The 22,796-nt window shown below is 46.3% G+C and overlaps 2 protein-coding genes across 2 annotated transcripts in view; both read left to right on the forward strand.

Annotated features, from left to right (window-relative positions):
- The window catches only part of LOC141201645 (uncharacterized), a 36,418-nt gene extending 20,946 nt beyond the window's left edge, over nt 1-15,472 (forward strand). Inside the window, exons 7-9 of the mRNA XM_073663669.1 lie at nt 6,533-6,737; nt 9,100-9,257; nt 14,935-15,472. Of these exons, the coding sequence (XP_073519770.1) occupies nt 6,533-6,737; nt 9,100-9,157 (263 nt within the window). The 3' untranslated portion in view covers nt 9,158-9,257; nt 14,935-15,472. The remainder of the gene's footprint in view (nt 1-6,532; nt 6,738-9,099; nt 9,258-14,934) is intronic.
- Nucleotides 9,249-22,796, forward strand: part of LOC141201651 (uncharacterized) — a 74,189-nt gene continuing 60,641 nt past the window's right edge. The window contains exon 1 of the mRNA XM_073663674.1: nt 9,249-10,616. Within this exon, the coding sequence (XP_073519775.1) occupies nt 9,249-10,616 (1,368 nt within the window). The remainder of the gene's footprint in view (nt 10,617-22,796) is intronic.

The raw sequence follows: 22,796 nt of genomic DNA on the forward strand, positions 1-22,796 counted from the left end.
CGGGAGAACATCCATGCCCCTCTCATCCTAGCTAAATTTCTGTCTGGCCTAAAAAAGGGGGGGCCTAAAGGGGGGGGTACTGTAGTGCCGGCGTCCCTGCCCTCTGCTAGGCAGGGACGCTGCTCCTCTCACCGCTCTGCTCCGTGCCCGGCTTCCTCCCCCCGCTCTGCTGTCAGCACGCGCTCCGTCCCGGCGTCCTCCTCCTGCCCTGCTCTCAGCGCGCGCTCCTTCCCGGCCCCTGTGCTTAGGGCGCGCGCGCGCTCCCCTCCTCTTAAAGGGGCTGCGCGCGCCGCCCTAAAGAGTCCCCGGCCAATGGCCGGAGGACTTCATCATATATAAGGCACCTCCTCCAAAATGGAGGTGCCCGAGCAATGTTGTTTGCACCTGTGTCTCACCTGTGCTTCAGCCCTCAGGTCCCGTTGCCAGTTTCCTGCCAGTTTCCTGCCAGTTTCCTGCTAGTTACCTGCCAGTACCTGCCAGTTACCTGCCTGATTCCTGCCTGAATACTTGTTACCTGTCTGCCAGTCTGAGGTCCGACGGTCTGCCTTACTACTCCTGTCAGTCTGTCTAAAGGACCAGCCTGCCCGCTCACCTGGGAGCGCATATCAGCTACCTGCCTGCTTGCCTGAGGTCCGACGGTCTGCCTTACTACTCCGGTCAGTCTGTCTATGGACCAGCTTGCCCGCTCACCTGGGAGCGCTTCTCCGTTATCTGCCTGCTTGCCAGCCCGGAGGCTCCGTTGTCACGTGCTGTGACCACCAGCTACTCCAGACTCTTGCCCGCTCACCTGGGAGCGCATCTCCGTTACCTGCCTGCTTGCCAGCCCGGAGGTCCCGTTGTCACGTGCGGTGACCATCAGCTATTCCAGAGACTCTTGCCCGCTCACCTGGGAGCGCTTCTCCGTTACCTACCTGCCTGCCAGCCCGGAGGTTCCGCCGTCACGTGCCGTGACCACCTGCTATTCCAGAGACTCTCGCTTGCTCACCTGGGAGCACACATCTACCACCTGCCTGCTAGCCTACCCGGAGGCTCTGCCATCACAGGTCGTACCTACCCCTTACCCAGAGACTGCCCTGATCACTTGCCGTAACTCCCTGTCCGTTCACCCAGAGACTGCCACCCGCTCCCTTACAAGGGCCGCCCCCTTGTATAGTAGCTCAGAGGTTCCGCCTCCCGGACCCGTTACAGTCCGCCTCCCGGACCCGTTACACCAAACATGCATGTAACTTTGCAAACAATTCAATATTTGGCAACAGGGTCATTTACAATCTTAGCGCGCTCTATATTTTCCAGCGAGCGGGTATCTGCCCCTTTGTGCTCCTGGTTGACCTACGTAGCCCACTGTCTGGTGGTGGACCAACCTGGCTTTCCCCACTAGCGTTAGGGGTACAGCTACCAGCTGGGTGTACAGGTAGGGCAGGCAGCTGTCTGCGGGTCCTTTGGCTTACCGCAGGCATGGCAGGCTCACTGTCAGCAGAGGGTTGACTCTCCTGGGCTGCTGGTACAGGCTCTTCTGCCTCTGGAACTGCTTGCTCCTCTTCACCTTCCGGCTCTGGTGTTGGTTGTTGCTGTGCCGGTTGCAGGAAATGCAGGACGGGTACCACTATGGCATCATTTATGCGAGTCCAGGACTGAGGGAACTCTCCGAGAACGGTGCTGATCATTTCTTCCTTGTCCTCTGCGGGTTCAAGGTCACTCTGATCCTCTTCTGCACTACGGAGTTGCTCGGGGCATCTTTTGAGGTGGTCCCTGGAGACAACACTAGTGGTTTCTCCTCCGTCCTTGGTGATTACGCACACCTTTGGGTTGTCATGGTCAGACTGCAGTACGGTGTAGGGTTCCCTTTCCCACTGGTCGTCCAACTTATGTAGCCTTCTCTTCCACTTCAGGACCTGCTCACCAGGTTCTAGGGGACCAGCAAGGGCGTGTTGGTTGAAGAGTCTTTCTTGCCTTTCTCTCACCTGGGCCAGGCTCCTCTCCACACTCTCCTGTACCTTCTTGTACAGCAGTTGCCTTTCTGTATCCCAGTCTGCATCCAGGGAGGTGTCCTCAGGCGTTAGGACTCCCATCTCCAGGTCTACGGGCAGCTTACCTGGTCTGGCTCGCATCAGGTAAGCCGGGGTGCAGTTTGTAGCATTCACAGGGATATTGTTGTATAGGTCTACTAGGTCCGGCAGTTTTTCTGGCCACAGGCTGCGTTCCTCCAGGGGCAACGTCTTCAGGAGATCAATGACTATATTGTTCATCTTCTCACACATCCCGTTGGTTTGGGGGTGGTAAGGCATTGTACAAATCTTCTTACAGCCATAGAGGTTGCAGAACTCTTGGAAGATTTCAGCCTCGAACGCTGGACCCTGGTCTCTCAGGACCTGTTCCGGATACCCGTGTGGACGACAGAAGTATTGCTGGAAGGCTCTGGCCGCTGTTTGGGCTGTCAAGTCTTTTACCGGGACCACCACGAGAAAACGGGAATAGTGGTCCACGATTGTCAGGGCGTAGATGTACCCTGACCGGCTTGGAGCCAACTTGACGTGGTCTAGAGCTACCAGCTCAAGAGGCTGCGTGGTGACGATGGGCCTCAAGGGTGTCTTCTGGCTGGTGCGGTCCTTCCTCCTTAGGTGACAAGGGCCACAGTCTCTGCACCACTTCTCCACAGCTCCTCTCATGCCGACCCAAAGGAACCGTCCTCTTAGCAGGAACTCCAGTTTCTTCCAACCGAAGTGCCCCGCTCTGTCATGGTAAGCCCCCAGGACCATAGCTGCATCCCGCCTTGGAACCACGACTTGCCAGGTCAGCTCGTGCGTCCGGTGGTTGACAATCCTTCTGCACAACTTGCCTTCGTAGAGGAACAGCTTGCTCTTCTCTTTCCATAGCTGCTTAGCTTCCTCTGGAGCATCCGGATCCATGCGGGCGTCTTCCTGGGTCAGCAGATCTTTCACCAGGCGGATGGCAGGGTCACTATCTTGGGTCTCAGCCCAGCTGTGGTGAGGTAGGGGATTGATCGTCACGGTTGTTAGATCCTCCTCCTTCACGCGGTGGGAGTATTGAGCGGCTCCATACCGGTGAAACGCGGGGAGTTCTATCTCCTCCAGCTCTTCTGGGTCTTCGTCACCTTCAGGTAAGTGAGGCTTCCTCGATAGGGCGTCAGCGTTGGCATTGGTTTTGCCGGCCCAGTACTTGATCACAAAGTCATAGTTGGAGAGACGGGCCATCCACCGCTGTTCTAGGGCACCCAGTCTTACATTGTCCAGGTGTGTCAACGGGTTGTTGTCCGTGTACACGGTGAACTTTGCGGAGGCCATGTAATGCTTGAAGCGTTCCGTTACGGCCCACACCACTGCCAAGAATTCTAGCTTGAAGGAACTGTAATTCTCCGGGTTCCTCTCGGTGGGCCTCAGCTTCCGGCTGGCGTACGCGATCACCCTTTATCTGCCCTGTTGGTTTTGGGACAGTACGGCTCCCAGTCCCACATTACTGGCGTCCGTGTGGAGAATAAAAGGCTGGCCATAATCAGGGTAGGCCAGGATCTCATCCCCCGTGAGGGCCATCTTCAACTGGCGGAAGGACTCCTCTTCCGGTTTATCCCACTTGAAGGGTGGCTTTTGACTTCTGGACTTAGACTGTCCGATCAGGAGGTCCTGCATAGGAGCTGCCATCTTAGTGAACCCGGGGATGAACCTTCGGTAGTAGCCTACCAACCCGAGAAACTGTCTCACCTCTTTGATGTTCGAGGGGCTTGGCCAGCTCTTGATTGCCGTGACCTTGTCAGGGTCGGGGGCTACTCCTTCCGCACTTACCACGTGCCCTAGGTACTGGACCTTTGGTTTCAGCAGGTGACACTTCGATGGTTTCACCTTCAGGCCATAGCCTGCCAGGGCTTCGAACACCTCGGCCAGGTGCTTCAGATGGTCCTCGTAGGTCTTCGAATAGACGATCACGTCGTCCAGGTAAAGGAGGACCGTCTCGAAGTTTCGGTGCCCTAGACAGCATTCCATCAGCCTCTGGAAGGTCCCTGGTGCGTTGCAGAGCCCGAAGGGCATACAGTTGAACTCACTCAGTCCCATCGGGGTGGTGAAGGCGGTATTCTCCTTGTCAGCCTCTGCCACAGGAACCTGCCAGTACCCGCTAGTAAGGTCCAAAGTAGAAAAGAAGTTAGCTGATTTTAGTGCGGCTAAAGACTCCTCTATTCAAGGCAGCGGGTATGCGTCTTTATGGGTGATACGGTTGATTTGTCTATAGTCTACGCACATTCTCATGGTGCCATCTTTCTTTTTCACCAGAACCAAGGGGGCTGCCCAGGGGCTACAGCTATCTGTAATGACCCCAGCTTCTTTCATTTCTCTTAGCATGCCCTTTGCGTTCTGATAATGTGCAGGGGGTACAGGTCTGTGTCTTTCTTTTATCGGTGGGTGGCTCCCTGTGGGGATGTGGTGTTCTATCCCCTTTACTCTGCCAAAGTCTAGCGGGTGTTTACTAAAGACTCTCTCGTACTCCTGTACCACCCGGTAGACTCCTTGTTTTTTGTGCAGGGGAGTGGAGTCAGCACCCACATGGAGTTTCTGGCACCAGTCCTCCTTTTGTTTCTGGGAGCCGTTACCCTCCGCCTGTGGAGATGGAGGCAAGGGTTCCACGGCCCTGATAGCTTTGTGTTCGACAACAAACAGTTTGGCGAGTGTAGCGTACCTGGGTAAGTGTACTTCCCTCTCACCAATGTTGAGGATGCGGACGGGCACCCTCCCATGACGGACATCAACCACCCCCCGGGCTGTCAAAATGGTGGGCCTGCTGTCCGAGTATGCGGGTTCTACCATGGCTTGGTTGTCTCTACCTCTCAACCCGATTGCAGTCCGACATCAGATCATCATTTCACTTTTCGGAGGCATGGAAATGGGGAATGGGTCACTCAGTCTTACGCTACCGATCTCACCACCAGAAAGTTCTACCTGCTGCCGTCTCATCAGGGCTTTTATCTCCTTGTTGAGGACTCTCTGTTGGCTGGAACAAGCATTCACCGCCACCTGTTGTAGAATTACAATTACCTCTGAAAGACAATTTTCAATCACGTTAGTACCCACAGTTATTTTAGGGTGACTTTCACGACGGTCAATTTCCACAATAATCACTCCCTGTGCCGGTAGTTCAACTTTACCAATTTTAATGGTCATCTCCTTGAACCCCATCTGCGGCACGGGTAAGCCATTACTGGCGATGATGCTCAAGTTACTGTCTGGATACCGTGTGATATCAGCATCAGTCCAATACTGCTTAAAAAGTACATAAGGGATAGTGGTTACTTGTGACCCAGTATCCAGCAAGGCACTCATGGGGATACCGTCCAGCACCACGAGTAAAACCGGGCGCCCCCCAGCGTACTTATCACGCCAATTATAAGGGCCTGGTGATCTTATGCCTGGGGGTTGGCCCTCTGCCCCAGGTTGGACCCGTTTAAATTACAGTACCTGGAAATGTGTCCGGGCTGGTTGCATCGACGGCAAATGGGCTGTCCATCCTCTGCGTAGGGGTCTGTGGGCCTCCCTCGGAACGACGGGATCCTCCTCTGTCGACGCCACGGGACATCCTCCGGACTTGAAGCCAGCTCGATGGGTCTTGACGGGTCCACTTGCAACGCCTGGACGGTCCTGGTCAATGCCGCGACGCTCCTGGTCAGCTCCTGGACTTGGTGGTGCAGGTCTTTCGATGGGGCTTGGTTCAGGGCCTGTGCATCAGCCCCCACGGGGTCCATAGAGGAGGGCGCCCCTCCTGGTGGTAGGTGAGAGCAGGGGGCCGGGGGTTTATAGCGCCACTGGTTGCAGGTTCACGGAGCACCCTTATGGTCCTGTCCTTAAATTGGGCAAAGGTCAGATCAGGGTTCTGAAAGAATATGAGGCGCAGTTGGGCCCTGTGGGCGCTGGACAGCAGACCTTCTATGAATTGTTCTGTTAGTAGTCTATCCGTTTCCTGCACACTGCCAGGGTCAGTTTGTTGGATGGCCCTTAGGGCTTCCTGCAAATTTAGGGCATAGTCTCTGATGCTGTCCTGTGCCCGCTGCTTACATCCATAGAACCTCATTTTAATTTCAGCTTAGGTACGTGTGTCAAAGGTACCCCGCAGCCGGGCCAGAATACCCTTCACGGTTCTTTTCTCCTCAGCGGGCCATGACTTTACCTCCCTTTGGGCTGCGCCAGTTAACTGCCCTGTTAATATGCTAACCTTCTGTTCCTCTGTCAGGGGGTAAACCTGGAACAAACTGTACAGCCTTTCCTTAAAGTCAGTTAGGGCATGGGGCTCCCCTGAGTACTTGGGCAGCCAGGTCGCTCCAGGGATGTAGGGCAGGGAAAAGGGCATCACCGCTGCTGCAGCCGCGTTGGTGGTAATGGGTGCCTCTGTGTCCGACATCTTCCTCCCCCCTAGTTAAGCGTGGCCTACCTTCCGACGATCCTCTTCTGTAGGCCGCGGCTCCGCTGCTGCTGCTCTGGACGAGGACCTTGTGTCGCATCCTGATGACGTCAGCGTTGCTCTCTCTCCCTTCCAGGACCTTGCGCAGCGTCGGTGCGTGGGGCGGAGCTTCGGATCTCGGCGGTTTGGACGTCCACGCCCCTCTTCTTCCCGTGCGGCGTACAGAAGATGGCGTCCGATGGCGGGAAAACGGCTGAAGATGGTGGGAACCGATGGAAGATGGCGGGAGATGGCTGGAAATGGCGGGAAATGGCTCAGGACGGCGGGAAACCTCTTTTCAGGTAAGTGCAAAGTCTTTTTCAGGCACGCAATACCCGTTTGTGGCGGGTTGGTTGCAATCCTGCCGACTACGCCAAAGCTGACTCGCCCCCTGGGCCGTGGGGCACTCGGATCCGGACAATAGGGAAACGGTGGGAGTAGTAGTGGCAACTCGGTTCCGTGGCTCAGGGTGGTCAGGCCAGTGGTAGTCCGTTATGTGCTGTTGATATTATCCGACTACGCCACCCGTGGATTTGCGGTCATTAGGAACCGCCGCTGCAAGGCAGACCGCTGGGGCTGATGATGTATGCAGCTGGGATGGTGTGACTTCCCACGGGAAGAGTGCGGCCCCAGGGCAGTGTAGTGGATGTTGGGAGTGATGGTAGTGAGAGTCCCAGTGCTGATAGTGCTGGAGGAGCAAGGAGCACACAGACAACAGGTTGCAGTCCAGGGTCTTTACTAGAACAGGTAAATTGACCCACAAACAGTCCCGGCTAGGAGGGGACCTGGATGTCTGAGAGAAACGGGGAAATTGGCCCTGGTCAGGGTGAGGGTGTAGGCCTACCGTGCTTTCTGTGCTCCTTCTGGCTATCTCCTCCTTATAGGGTAACAGCCCACGTTTCCGAGCTCTCCGTGTATTCTCGCCTGTATGGCCTGCGACGTGGGTTCCTTTCTGCTCCCAGCCTTGTACGGCTTTGCTGGTCCCTTCTGTTGTGGCAGGGCCTCCAGGCTTCTTAGGCCAAGGAATATACAGTCCGGTGCGAACTGGTTATCTGCTGGGGATGTGGAATCCTCCCAGCCTCAGACACCAAAGTCTGGTAGATTAAGTCCTCTATCTGCCAAGACAGGCTCACTTCTCCTCTTGTCTCTGGCTTGTGGCTCTCCTCCTGCCACACTTCCTCTTAGGTGCAATACAGCTTTCTGTCCCTGCTCTGCTCTGGGACACGTCTCAGTCCTGAGACAGGTCATCCGGTTCTCCCTAACCCTGCCCCCAGTACCAGCTTTTATAGGGGCAGCCAGCTCCCCCTACTGGCCTGAGACAGGAGGCATTGCATGCTAATGTTCCCCTGACTAGAGAACCTCCCCCTTGCTCTCAGACACAGCTTTAATATATTTGTGGCATCCAGGCCAGGGTGACACACTAGCAGTGAGGCTCAATACGCAAGCCATGAGGCCTAGCCGTGAAGCTCAATACGCAAGCCATGAGGCCTAGGCCAAACAAACGTAGGTAGGTACGGAATCATTAAATTTAGATTCTTCCAGACTGATGTTATCATTTCAGCGCCCAACTGGGCCGCTGCTTATTGCCACTCACTAGAGGTTGCTATAGAACACAGCATGGTGTTTCATGATTCACTGGTGTTCCATGATTCACTGGTGTTCCATGATTCACGGCTGCTCCTGCCGTGAGCTCCAGGCTTCTACATCCTTGAGGATATGAAACCACATTGAAGGAGGAAGTGGGAGTTGCCTTTTTATTTTGTGCTCAGGGCTTCCTGTCGGGTAATAGGGGTGGATCCTACTCTCTCGTATGGTGCTGTCATGGGGCTCCCAAGGAAAAAGATGGCTCCTGGTGACAGAAGCACATGTTGCAGTAGGAGATCCCAGAGGAGATGGGACCCACCATTTGCAGAAGCCCTTATATGACAAAATGGCAGAAAACCAGAGCAGTAGAAATCACCATAAAGTGGCTCCATTTTGGAAATTATATTCCTCAGTGAATTAATCTATAGGACAAGTGACTATTTTGACTCCAAAGCCACTTTCCTGAAATTAGCACGCAGTGGATCTTGTAGAGTGAAAATTGCACATTTGTCATTTTATAACCCAACACATAGTGACCAGATTGTGCTCCAGGAGACACACACCGTAAATTAAGTGGGTTCTTCTCACTATAGTAATGCCAAATACATGGAGGCTAAATGTGGTTTGGGCGCACTGCAAGGCTCAGAATGAGGGGGAGATTTCACTTTGAGAGGTAAGATATTGCTGGATTGGTTTATGGAAGCCATGTTGCTTTTCAAGAGCCTTTGAGCCACTAATAATGTGGAAACCTCTGTTTTTCCATTAACAGATGATGGACCTGAGCGGTGACTTGTTTTTTTGCGAGTAGAAGTTTTTATTGGTATTATTTTCACCTACATAACATTGGTGGCTTCTTATTCCATATTTGGGAGGCAGAATGAATAAACAGTTGAACACTACACTCTTCTGGTTCATCCTATGAGGTTTTCTATTAGACTGTGAACTGTCATTGTCTTGGTGAATAATTAGATTTTTTTGCATAACTTCCCATTTTTACGGACAGTTTAAGTAGAAATGTTCAAAAATATATAATTACAAGGATTTTTATTAAAAAATAATAATTGGTTTTATTATTGGCAGATGTCTGTACCAGGAGATCAGAGGGACACCTGACATCTTCAATTTTCAAATCAGATAATTTTGAGATCCCACAGGATACAATTGAAATGAATGCCATTACTCCAGATATACCATCATCCCTTCACAGCAAAGATCTGTCATCTGATCCTATGAAACAGGTCCTGTCTTCTGATTCATTACCGACTACTAAGGAAAATCAAAGTCACAAAATAAGCATTAAAAAACAAATTGCTACTAAAGCAAAGAAGCCATTTTCACGTTCAGAATATGGAAATAGTTTTCCCCTCAAAAAGTCTTTTCTTAAACATGAAAAAATTCACAAAGCGAAGAATAGATTTTCTTGTTCCAAGTGTGGGAGATGTTTTAATCAGAAATCAGATTTTGTTAGGCACCTGAGAACTCACACAGGGGAGAAGCCATTTTCCTGTTCAGAATGTGGGAAATGTTTTACAAAGAAATCAACTTTCATCAGACATCAGAGAACTCACACAGGGGAGAAGCCATTTTCATGTTCAGAATGTGGAAACTGCTTTACAGCGAAATCAAATCTTATTGCACATCAGAGAACTCACACAGGGGAGAAGCCATTTTCATGTTCAGAATGTGGGAAATGTTTTATAAAGAAATTAACTTTTATCAGACATCAGAGAACTCACACAGGGGAGAAGCCATTTTCATGTTCAGAATGTGGGAACTGCTTTACAGAGAAAACATATCTTATTGCACATCAGAGAACTCACACAGGGGAGAAGCCATTTTCATGTTCAGAATGTGGGAAATGTTTTGCAAATCAATCAAATCTTATCAGCCATCAGAGAACTCACACAGGGGAGAAGCCATTTTCATGTTCCGAATGTGGGAACTGCTTTACAGAGAAATCAAATCTTATTACACACCAGAGAACCCACACAGGGTTGAAGCCATTTTCATGTTCAGAATGTGAGAAATGTTTTGTACAGAAATCAAAACTTATTGCACATCAGAGAACTCACACAGGGGAGAAGCATTTTTCATGTTCAGAATGTGGGAACTGTTTTACAGAGCAATCAACACTTATGGAACATCAGAGAACTCACACAGGGGAGAAGCCATTTTCATGTTCAGAATGTGGGAAATATTTTGCAAAGAAATCAAATCTTATAAAACATCAGATAATTCACACAGGGGAGAAGCCATTTTCATGTTCAGAATGTGGGAAATGTTTTGTACAGAAATCAAATCTTCTCAAACATCAGAGAACTCACACAGGGGAGAAGCCATTTTCATGTTCAGAATGTGGGAACTGTTTTACAGCGAAATCAACGCTTATCGAACATCAGAGAACTCACACAGGGGAGAAGCCATTTTCATGTTCAGTATGTGGGAAATGTTTTGCAAAGAAATCAAATCTTATCAAACATCAGAGAGCTCACACAGGGGAGAAGCCATTTTCATGTTCAAAATGTGGGAAATGTTTTAACCAGAAAGCAAATCTTGATAGCCACCGGAGAACCCGCAAAGAGAAGAATGCCGCAACTACACCCAACTAGTCTCTGTACAGATTATAAAGGCCCTAGCTGCACAACTAAAAACGCCACGGACCTAACTCTCTTAATAGGCCATTGAGGAGTTTTTTGTACCTCCTGAGGAACCAGAGGGGAGGCCACAACACGCTGTCAACCAGGGGAAAGGAAAGTATAAAGTAAAATATGAAAACCCTGAGTGAGAAACTAAAATACATTCATATACACTCCCTGACAGAAGTTATGTCGCTTATCCATGTTATGTAAATAAAAGATTATAACCTGACGTTAAATTCATCCATTGGTTTTATAAATTACTCTTTTGAAAGCTGAAACCCTCCCAAATTTGGTTTCGGTTAAGAAAATAGATTGGCATCAATGGTGAAATATTGATCATTTAATGAACACCGAATGGTCAGATTTTGGCAAGACCAAAGTTTTGTCGCCCACAGAAAGTAATGTGATATTCAAGCAAATAATTATCTTAAAATAAAAATATATGTTGCATAACATTGATGAATGAAGTTGTGGTGCTATTAGAGTCATATTTAATATTTTGTGTGACTTCCATGAGCTTGAAGGACTGCATCCATGCGGTTCAACAATGATTCATACAATTTATTAATGACGTCATCAGGAATAGCAGAGAATGCAGTCTTACATGCCTCCCAGAGTTCATCTAGATTCTTTGGTTTTGTCTTCCAAGCTTCCTCTTTTATCCTACCCCAAACTTGCTAAATGATGTTCATGTCTGGTGACTGGGCTGGCCAGTCCTTGAGCACCTTGATCTTTTTTGCCTGGAGGAACTTTGTTGTAGAGATGGATGTATGAGATGGAGCATCATCCTGCTGCAGAATTTGACCCCTTTTATGATTTGGAATGTAAGAGGTAGCTAATACTTCTTGATATTTTAGGCTATTGATATTGCCTTCCACCTTGCACATGTTTCGCACCCCCCCATACTGAATGTAACCCCAGACCATGATCTTTCTGGGTGTATTTTGGATCCATACGGGCTCAAGTAGGGCTCCTGCAGTATTTGCGGCGGCTGTGGTGTAATTCCACTGAACATTCATCAGAGAAATCCACCTTCTGCCACTTTTCCAGCGTCCATTTGTTTAGCAGGCTGTGGGACTTTGCAAATGCCTCATGGTTTTTTATTTGTCTTTTGTTTAGTGCTGGCTTCTGGGCACTGATTCGACCATGGAGGCTATTTCGAGACAGAATCCTACAAACTGTTCTAGTTGACACAGGGACTTGAGGTGACCAGGCCTGTTGGAGCTCTGCTGCAGTGGAAGAGGGGCTTGCTTTGGATTTCTAACCAATTAACGTTCATCCTGTGCAGTTGTCTTACGGGGTCTGCCTGACCTGGGCTTGTCAAACACATCTTCAGTCTCTTCAAATCTTTTTTTAATTCTTTGTACTTGACGCTGAGACACATTAAAGGTGCCAGCCGCCTCTGCAGTGGATCTGGTCTCCAGCCTCTTGATAATCAAGGCTTTGGTCGCAGGGTGGATTTTTGGCATGTTGTCAGAGCTCAAGTTGCAGTTCAAGTGAAGGTCTGGGGTGCTGAGTTTCTTTTTATACACACCCACTAATTAACCGATCATTTACTGAGCACTGGTGAGGATGTAAATTAGGATTGGGTGCATTATATGACCAGGCGACAAAACTTTTGTCTTACCAAAATCTGACCATTCTGTGTTCATTAAATGATCAATATTTCAGCATTAATGCCAATTTATTTTCTTAACCTAAACCAAATTTGGGAGGGTTTCAGCTTTCAAAAGAGTAATTTATAAAACCAATGGATGAATTTAACGTCAGGTTATAAGCTTTTATTTACATAACATGGATAAGCGACATAACTTCTGTCAGGGAGTGTAGGGCAAAGAAGGCAAGCTAAGGAGAACCAAAAATAAAAGGAACAAGTATAATCTCCCAGAAACCTAACATTGTTAGAATGAAAAGGTACTGGGAGGGAAAGCAAACTGACCGGGAGGATATTTTCACCTTTGTGGTGAAACTTACAAAATTCATCCTCACCAACTGTAAATGTAAAACCTGTCCATGTGTAATGACCACGGACAAGATAAAGATTCCCAACTCACATCAGGACCACAAGATCCCAGGTACTTTCAGCTGCATCACAACTAATGTAGTGTACTTAATTATATGTACCAAATGTCCAACTGGGGGTCTGTATGTAGGGGAGACAGGGCAAAAACTTAGAACAAGGATGAATTCTCATTGTCACACAATAAAAGAAAAAAGAATAGATCTATCTGTGGCCAAACATTTTTGTATCCCTGATCACAGCATCATGGACATGAAATTACTTGTATTAAAAGGTAACTTCAAATCTCAGAGAGACAGAGTTATGACAACCTTTTACACACTCGGAGCAGGAATGAATGTGTCACTTGGATTTATGTCTTTTTACTAGTGATGAGCGAATACATTCGGCACTATTCGTTACTCGCACGAATAGTACACAATTCAGGCTATTCTGCAAGTAATTACCTATTCACCTCGGTATATTCGAGTGACCCGCCCAGAATTTTTGGCGCTTTATTTGCAGCCAATGAACATGCTGGGCTTGCTTGCCAATCACAGTAATACCGCTGCCATCTTTGTTGTGGCATTACTGTGATTGGCTGGCCTTACAGCATCGTAGGGGGATATTTAAGCCCTGCCGGCACCATTTTGCACATAGTAAATGAGGAATCTACGTAGTGTGAGAGCAGGGAGAGTGAAAGCAGCGTATAGGGAGTGTTTGAGTCCAAAAAGCTCTTTTAAGAGCTATTTAGAGTGAAGATTAGTTCTCTAAATTTAAAAAGCCATTGCGCTGATACACTGAGGAGGATAAGTGAGGATTGTTGGAAGGATAATAATGAATGGGTTTTCAAATGTTCAGTGAATTTTATTATTTTATTAATTCATTAAAATACTGTTAGAGATTTCATAGATATATAAATTAGTATAAAACCAAGGAGTCGAGCTATATTAAAAAAGAGACCACTTGGTCAGTCTTCCAGGGATCCAGAGCTGATTAGGACCTGTAATAGGATATATAAAGACTGTGATTACTAGCCTGTATAGGTTAGATGTTTTATGGTAGGACTACTGTACATGTATTTACCTTAAAATGTGAGAAGGTCTCTGTAGATGATGAAGAGGAGGATGAGGAGGGGTGTGGGTCCTCTTGTGAGGTAGGATGTCAGAATTGATGCTGAAATTAGAAATCTCATTAAAGAGAAGAAGCTCTGTCTTGTTTCGGTTAATTCGATTATTTTGAATTATTAGAGGACTTACATAAAGAGCACAAATCTTGATGTTTAATTATTATCCAGGGGTGTCCCCCAGGTGGAAGGGTGTATGTTCCTGTGGGGCTGTAGGAGGTTGATTCCGATTGATGTAGCTGGTTGAGCCTGTGGCCTAAACCGAAAATATACAGTTTTATGGTGTTTAAAGCTTATTGTATGTTGTATCTGGTAGTTCGAAGGTTTACCTGGTTATGCTAGGGTGTTACTTATGGGTGATCCTTGAGGGCCCTATTAAGGTTTTGCTTTTATCCTGAAGAAGCAAGAATCCCGGTGTCAGCTACAATAAGATGGTGCCCTAGGGTAGTTAAGTTGTTTAGGAAAGTTCGTATACAGTGTGGCTCACCTATAGAGATGACTTGGCGACCTAAGCGATGGGCATCTGTAACTGGCAGATAGCCCCCTTCCGGGGAGTAGCAGCTGGATAATAATTAAACATCAAGATTTGTGCTCTTTATGTAAGTCCTCTTATAATTCAAAATAATCGAATTAACCGAAACAAGACAGACGCCTGGGAAGCCAGGAGGGTGAGTAGCCCCGCGCATGCGCACCGCCAAACCAGGAGGCCAGGTATAGTTACCAAAATACTCTTGTCCACATATGCATTATATCACCATATGATCATAATGATAAAATTTGTTAGATGGATCATCACCCTTAACACTCTGGCACCGCGGGGTTGGAATGAAAGTTTGGGCTTCTCACCTTTTTTGTGACACATATCGTGCTTTTTTGTCCTGCGCCTCTATTGGATTGACGGTCCTTACAATCCCCTTTTGGGTAATATGGAGGAACAAATTTTATCATTATGATCATATGATCATCCTCCTTTTGGATACTATTTACTATGCAGCCTATGCGCCATTTACTGCATGCTCTCCTGTGGCCCCTTCTGTACATATTTCCTCATAGGCAGTGAGCCTCCGTGGCTCATGTTGTTTTTAATATTTATTAGTATGGATTTATTATTTTTAATTTCTTAATTTCTTTCTTTTTGTATGTATATATAGTGTCCTTCTCTGTGGACCTTATACCTATCGTGCAGCCTGCTTCCAGTGATATCCTCCCTCTCGCTGACAAGATCGAAGATAAGGAAATGGATTGATTTTTGACATCTTCAGATACTGCCCCCAGGTTGCCTTTATGTCATGGACATTTCCACCTCCCTTTTTCTACATTTGCATCTATTGTCTCTATGTATTTCAATTTGTGTAGTTGTACTCACTTATATATGTTCCATGTGAGACTTATTGCATTTGATTATGGTGATATAATGCATATGTGGACAAGAGTATTTTGGTAACTATACCTGGCCTCCTGGTTTGGCTGTGGGGTCTTATATAGACAGGTGTGTGCCTTTCCAAATCAAGTCCTATCAGTTTAATTAAACACAACTGGACTCCAATGAAGGAGTAGAACCATCTCAAGGAGGATCACAAGGAAATGGACAGCATGTGCCTTAAATATGAGTGTCTGAGCAAAGGGTCTGAATACTTATGACCATGTGATATCAATTTTTCTTTTTTAATAAATTTGCACAAATTTCTACATTTCTGTTTTTTTCAGTCAAGATGGGGTGCAGAGTGTACTTTAATGAGAAAAAAATGAACTTTTTAGAATTTACCAAATGGCTGCAATGAAGCAAAGAGTGAAAAATTTAAAGGGGTCTGAATACTTTCCGTACCCACTGTATATATTAGTATAAAAAAAAACTATACATTTAAGAACCACATCTAACATAGTGATACATTAATTCACATAGCCGACTATATTGTCACTGTAGTCTTCTATCCCACACGTATAGAGTCATCCGCGAGGATAGACGTGCAACTGCCTTGCTCGTACAGTTGAGCTGGTCCCCCAGCCACTGGAAACAGACATCCCGCATGACCCATCAACCCAGGCAAAAGCTTTCCTAAGGATGAATAAAAACAATTAAAAACAAGCACCAATACATATACAATAAAACCATAAGATATTAAAAGAAACCCCCATCTACTCTTTAGCCTCTATTATAGGAAGGAACTGAACCCAAAGCTTTCATTAAGTCCTGCCGGTGCTAGGGTACCCAGTCGATAGATCCACTTACTCTCCAATTGTGCTAAAATCTTCCCCAGGTCCACTCCTCTTGCTCCCATGGTGACTTGATCAATATCTATGATGCGGAATTCTCTTGGGCTGCATTGATGGTGATGTAAAAAAAGGCGTGGTAAAGTTTTGAGAGTGCTAGGGTCTTCCACCGTTTTGGCTTTGATAATGTCCCTAACATGCTCTCTTACTCAAATTTTTAATTCTTTAGTAGTAAGTCCGACATATATCTTTTTACAAGGACATTGGGCATAATAAATTACGCCCTTCAAGGTACAATTTAAATGTGCTCTTATTTCAAATGTTTTGGAGCCACCAAAATTATCAAACTTCTTTGCCTTCTTCAAATAACCACACGCCTTACAAAGCCTGCATGGGAAACAAACATTAATTTCTTTCCTGTTTATCTCTACATCTCTCCAGATTATAGTGACTGTAAACCAACAGATCTTTTAAGTTTGGACTTCGCTTCGCCACCATTGAGGGTGCTGGGGGGGAGGATTTGACAGAGGATAGGATCTGTTAATAGAACTTACCAGTGCTTCTGTATTATTGATCTCACTTCAGGCCACTGATTGTTATATACCAAAATAAATCATACCTCCTCCGATTTGTTGATGTTTTTTTTATTGCCATAAATTTATTGATCTCTTGGGGTTCGTGCTGCTATCCTGTAACTCCGTCTGATTGACCTACGGCTATATCCCCTCTTCAAACCGATTTGCCAGTTCTGTCACTTGTTCCTCAAATGTTTTCTCATTAGAGCATATCCTCTTGGCCCTAAGGAACTGACCTATTGGAATTCCTCTTATGGTGGAGGGTGGGTGTGCCAATTCTGCGTGCAACAACGAGTTTGTCGCAGTTGGTTTCCTAAATATGTCAGTAGTTATAATACCATTCTCAGATACCCTGATTTTTAAATCCAAGAAGTCCAGACTTCTTCCAGATTTATATGTTAGCCGAATATTCAAATTATCATTCAGCTTGGTCATAAGCCTCTCCAAATCTCTGGCCGTAGCCTCCCGCGCAAACCATATATCATCAATGTATCTCATCCTTCCCTGGACGGTGTCCATCTCAACAGGTGGTATCCACCTGGAATATATCCCGCTCCCACGAACCCAAAAAAAGGTTGGCGTAGGAGGGGACACAGGAGGCCCCCATATCGGAGCCCTGTTGTTGTAAGTAGACACATGTCGAAGGACAAATTCCAGGAGGACCACGAGCAGCTCGGCCAGGGACAGCTTAAGACCACTTGACTTCAGATACCACGAAACCACCCTAATACCATCTTCATGTTTGATGGACATATAAAGTGTCTCTATGTCTGCAGTGACCATGACTATATGGTCACCGAGGCAGAGGTGATCCAATCTTTGTAGGGCGGCCGTGGTATCTTGTAGGAGGGCAGGCCAGAGACCAAGGGCTTCAAGTAGTGATCAATTACATTAGATATAATTTCACACAAACTGCCGTTACTGGCAACAATTGGCCTGCCTGGCGGATCAATCACATTTTTGTGATGTTTTGGAATTAAGTCAAAGGTGGCCAAACGGGGCTGTAGTTTGCGCACCGTATCCAACAGCTCTTTTGGTATCACACCCTGTTTGAATGCCCTTTCGAGGATAGACACCAATTCATCCTGGAAAGAGGATAGGGGGTTATAAGAAAGTTTTTTTTATAACAATGGGGGGTATTCAGAAGTTTACATGCTTGCTTTTTGTAAAGGCTGACTGGCCCGACAACGAGGTTTCCCCATTTATCCGCAGGTTTAAAAATAACATCTTTCAATTTTTGTAAATATTTTAGCGACATTTTTTTCCATTTTACTTAGGTTAGATTTCCAAGGCGTACATTGGGAAAGATTCTCAATGTCCAAAGTGACCAACTTAGTGAATACCTCAATGGCAGGACATAGGCTGAGGGCTGGAAATTTCTTAGATTTGTTACATAGATTACGGGGAAAGTCACTAACCTCTGAATTACTTTCTGCCTCCAGAGATTCCAGGGTTTCCAATGCTTCCCTTTCTTCTCTGGTAGGAAATAGGTCATGTAACGCTGTTTTGTAATGTAATTTTTTGTAAATGAGTTTCCTTGCAAATTGATGTGTATCTTTCACCGTAGTGAACTGGTCTAGGTGATGAGAGGGAGGATAGGTAGGGCCCTTCTCTAAGAGTGTTAGTTGAGTTGTGAATAAGGTATGGGTAGATAAATTAATTACCTTATCTGTCACCACCTACCTTTTATATACAGCTGGTATCTCTTCTTTGTCCAGACGTTTAGTATATATTGATCTGGATATTTTGGTTGTTTAACGTAACTTACAAGCACGGTATACAATCATACATATGTGTTATCCTGGCACAATTTTGTGCACAACGCCCCCCGAAGAGCCTCACGCGAAACACGCGTCGGGTCCCCAGCGAGACACCGGTCCATACAGCACTATGGGTATGTTATGACTCATCTTTATGTCAGTGTCAATTTCTCTTCCCAGGCAATGTCAGTATATTTCTGAACATCATAGAAGGTTACACATGTCTTATGGGCACCTTTACTGTTATGATGCCAAAACAACACATATGCATGATTGTATACAGTGCTTGTAAGTTACGTTGTCCAATTACTTGGTAACTGGATTTATTGATACTTGGATTGATAATATTGTCACTTCTTTTCATGTACCCATATTGGTGGACTCACATGGTTGTCTCTCTGTCCTTTGTGTAGTTTTCACCTATGACCTACTATTTTATTGGTTGTGCTCTATTTAGGAGTGTCCGTGGGACCTCCTTTTTTATATTTTTAATACACAATAAAACTGATTTTTTATCTGGAATCATTATGCCTGCTGAGCTATGCAAACTAAACTATTTACCAGTAGTTTTCCTGAGTCTGCTGTTGGCGTGTGTCATAAAGGCAATATAACAAAAAAATTACTCTGCTATTGGTTAAATAAAAAGCGTATATTTATCTAGCAGTTGTGCATTTAGCGCAAAGCCTTCTGAGATACGCAAACTAAATTATTTACCACTAATTTTCCTGAGTCTGCTGTTGCCGTGTGTAATAAAGCTGATAGCTTACAAAAATTGCCCACACATTGCTACATACAGGGAATTTATACATAACACATCTGTGAGGCTACTTGTGAAAAATAAAGCCAGGGAATTTTTTTCCATAAAGCATTCAGTATGGGAAAGGGTGACGTTGAGGAACGGGGATGTGGATGTGGTGGTGCCCAAAGGTCAGAAGTAGTGATGAGCGAGTGTGCTCGACACTGCTTGGTTCTAGCCCAAGCATCTCACTGCTCGACATTCTTGGCGAGTATTTCCGGGATGCTTGGGCGGGAGCTCGGGTCCCCGTCCTGCATGTTTGGTGCTCTTAAGAGAGCCAATGAACATGCAGAGATTGTCTGCCACTCACTGTAATGCCGTAGCCATCTTGGTTGTGGCATTAGAGTGATTGGCTGGCCGCATATCGTCATCGGGTATATATAAGACCTGGTGCCCCTATGCTCATCACAGTCTAACCCGGAAACAGGCAGAGTAGGGAGAGGTGCTGCTGTGTGAAGGACAGAATTGGCGGTGTAATAGTTAGGTATAGGTATTCCACACCAAGATAGATATCCATCTGAACTAACAGTCCTTCTGAGGACTAATCCAGCTGCATATATTCAGTGGTGATAGCAGGAGTTAGGCAGGCAGGTTTTGTGGACACTGTATACAGCACAATAGGGTCCATTGCACGTTCTGTCTGCTCCTGCTGTTACAGATATCTGTAGACATGGCCCCAGATATCAGGGGCCAGGGCTAATTTTTTTTAATCTTAATCCTGATTAGTAGCTTAAAAAGCAATACAGTACACCATTTTGCTGCTCCATATGCTTGTTAGCAGAATACAGGCATTTTGTTTTATTTTATTCACATTGCTGTATTGTAAAGCGGAGACAATTTTCCATCATCACACCTGATCCCATATTACTGCCGTAATAATAGACATTTTGTTGAGCGTGCGAAATATACTCTATTTAAAGTCAGCCAGCTGTGTGTTGTTGAACCTATTCACACTTGGTGGTTGAACAATGCTATACTAAGAGGCCCCAGCCTAAAACCATGGTCGTCACACCTGATCCCATATTACTGACATAATAAGACATTTTGTGGAGCATACCAAATATACTCGATTTAAAGTCAGCCAGCTGTGTGTTGTTGAACTTATTCACACTTGGTCGCTGAACAATACTACACTACAAGGCCACAGCCTAAAACTGTGGTCGTCACTAGTGTTGAGCGAATTTGTTCGGCGAATGTGCGAAAGTTTCAAATTCGGCACGAATATGACACGTTCGGATTCGTGATCACAAAGGCGAGCAAACTTTCTTAAAATCTGAAAAGTTTAAGAATTTGCACGGGACCATGAATACAGGGCAACCACGACATTTTGAACAGTTTTGCTAGCATAGTGCAAGTGTATGATGGGTGGTGATATGTGTCGGGTGAGTGTGGGGGCTGTGGAGAGCTTAGAACAGGTCAGATCAGCGGCGCACTTTTCTTTTTTCCTGTGGGCGGTAACTTTAACTGAGGAAAGCGCAGCCAGCCAATCATAGCGCAGGAAGCATTTACACTGTCCAGACATAAGGGCTTCTGCAATTGGCTGCAGAAATCACATGTCCTCTCAATATAAAAAGCGGCCATGTTCCCTCAGCTCCATTATATCCATGTCACTGCTGGACGCAGACGCAGCTCAGTGTTCTCCTGTGTAATGAGAGATATTAGCTAGATAGATGGGCGCTTGTGTGGTAGTCAGATAGTGTAGATAATTCCTGGCCTGTGTACCTCTGCAACCGCTGGGGCAGCACATTTTTGGTGTTCTTGTGCAAGTACTGAGATTCTGACAGAAACAGAGGGCCAATGCCATACAATAGTGCTGTGCACCGCTGGTATAGAGCTCCATGTCTCAGTACACCTTGAATCTTTTTTTGCACTTGCTAATGTGATCAAGCAAGCGCAGTGCACCTTTTCATTTAGTGGGGTTGACATTGTGCTCTGCTATTTTTCTGTTGCTATTGTGATATTGAAAGCTGTGTGCACTAAATATTTTTTTAGTGTCAGATACTATTTTAGTGGAGTTGAACTTCAGGTGGTTTCAGAGTGAAAAAATACATTTTCACTCTTGCTACGCCCAGTCCAAAAAATGTTTTTTCCTGTGCCAAAAGTCATACAGTGCTATAAGCCTGCTACTACGTCAGTGGCGGTCAAATTCAGCTTGTACGCACAGTCAAACCTATATATATTTTTGGTTGGCAGACAGAGTCCACCAAAAGTTTTTTACTGTGGCAAAGTTGATCCAGTCTGTTAAAAGGCGGATCCTATTTTAGTGGAGTTGAACTTGTCCTGGTTTCACAGTAAAAAAAACAAAAACTTCTCTTACCTGGCCCAGTCCAAAAAATATTTTTTCCTGTGCCAAAAGTCATAGAGTGCTATAAACCAGCTACTACGTCAGTGGTGGTCAAAGTCAGCTGGACGCAGAGCTTATGCAGAGTAACCCAAATATATTTTTAGCTCTGAGTAAAGTGATACAGCTGGCTAGATCTGAGTTTGAAATACTTTGGAGCATATATTCTATGTCATACTGGCCTCATCCACATTCAAAAAAAATAATTTCTTCTGTTCCTAAAGTAATACAGCAGGGGACATCTCAGTTTGAAATTGTTTGGAGAACATCTCGTAGGTTTTATCGGCCTCATGCACACTAACAAATTTCTTTGTCTGTTAGTAATGTTATACGGCAGGCCATATCTTACCTTGTCATTTAGTGTCACTGAAATTCAGGTGTGTGCTGAGCTATTGCACAGGAAAAAAACATATTTTTCTTTAGTTAATTGTTTGTTCCTACGTCTGTATCTGACCAACATGAGTGGGAAAAAGAGAGGGCGTGGTAGAAGGGGGAATAGGCTTGGTGTTCAAGGTGTATGTGGGGTATGTGGTAATGTTAGTGAAAGCACTAGTGAACCAACACAAACAGGTCCTATCCAAAGACAACTGACAACTTATGTTAGTCCTTTGGCAGCCGCACAGCGATACGCCTTGTTGATAAGGCCCAGAAAGAGCAGGTGCTCCAGTGGATGGCAAGCTCTGCTTCCAGTGGCGTCTCCGCCTCTTCCTCCACCTCAACATCACACGCAGTACAGTCCTCAGAGGTGGCACCCCAATTACTCATGTTTTCCCCTCGTCACAACTGCCCAGCTGACTGTAGCGAACCACAGATGGGCGAGTCTGTAGAACTATTCACCCATTCTACACCATGGGCATCAGAAGTGTACTCCAAACAGTCACAGAGTCAAGGGGAGGAAAGCATCTGCACCGATGCCCAAAATTTTTTTAGCTTGGATTCGGGGCAGGACGAAGTAGGGTAAGAACAGGTTCCTGAACCTCATCACCAGACGTTAACCACAGGGGAGGGAGGTGATCAAGATGAGACTCGGATACCTGAGGCTCATGCGGATTGTACTGTGCTGTCAGGGCAACAAGAGGAGAGGGGTCACTCTGAGGGCGGGGAATGGGATAACACATTTGATGATGACGAGGTTGAAGATCCTACTTGGTGTGAACTCAGAGTGACGCAGCGGAGTAGCTCATCAGAGGAGATGGAGGAGGAAGACGAGGAGGTTACATTTCACCCTATGGCACAGACATGGAGTGATGCAAGCACGAGGAGCACTGCATCCTTCCTTGTCTAAATCTACGTGTGCCTGGGTGCATTTCACCACAGACACCTTGACGAC

Source organism: Phyllobates terribilis, unplaced genomic scaffold (assembly GCF_046119375.1).
Source record: "Phyllobates terribilis strain yellow unplaced genomic scaffold, ASM4611937v1 Scaffold_120__1_contigs__length_5212024, whole genome shotgun sequence".
NCBI lineage: Eukaryota > Metazoa > Chordata > Amphibia > Anura > Dendrobatidae > Phyllobates > Phyllobates terribilis.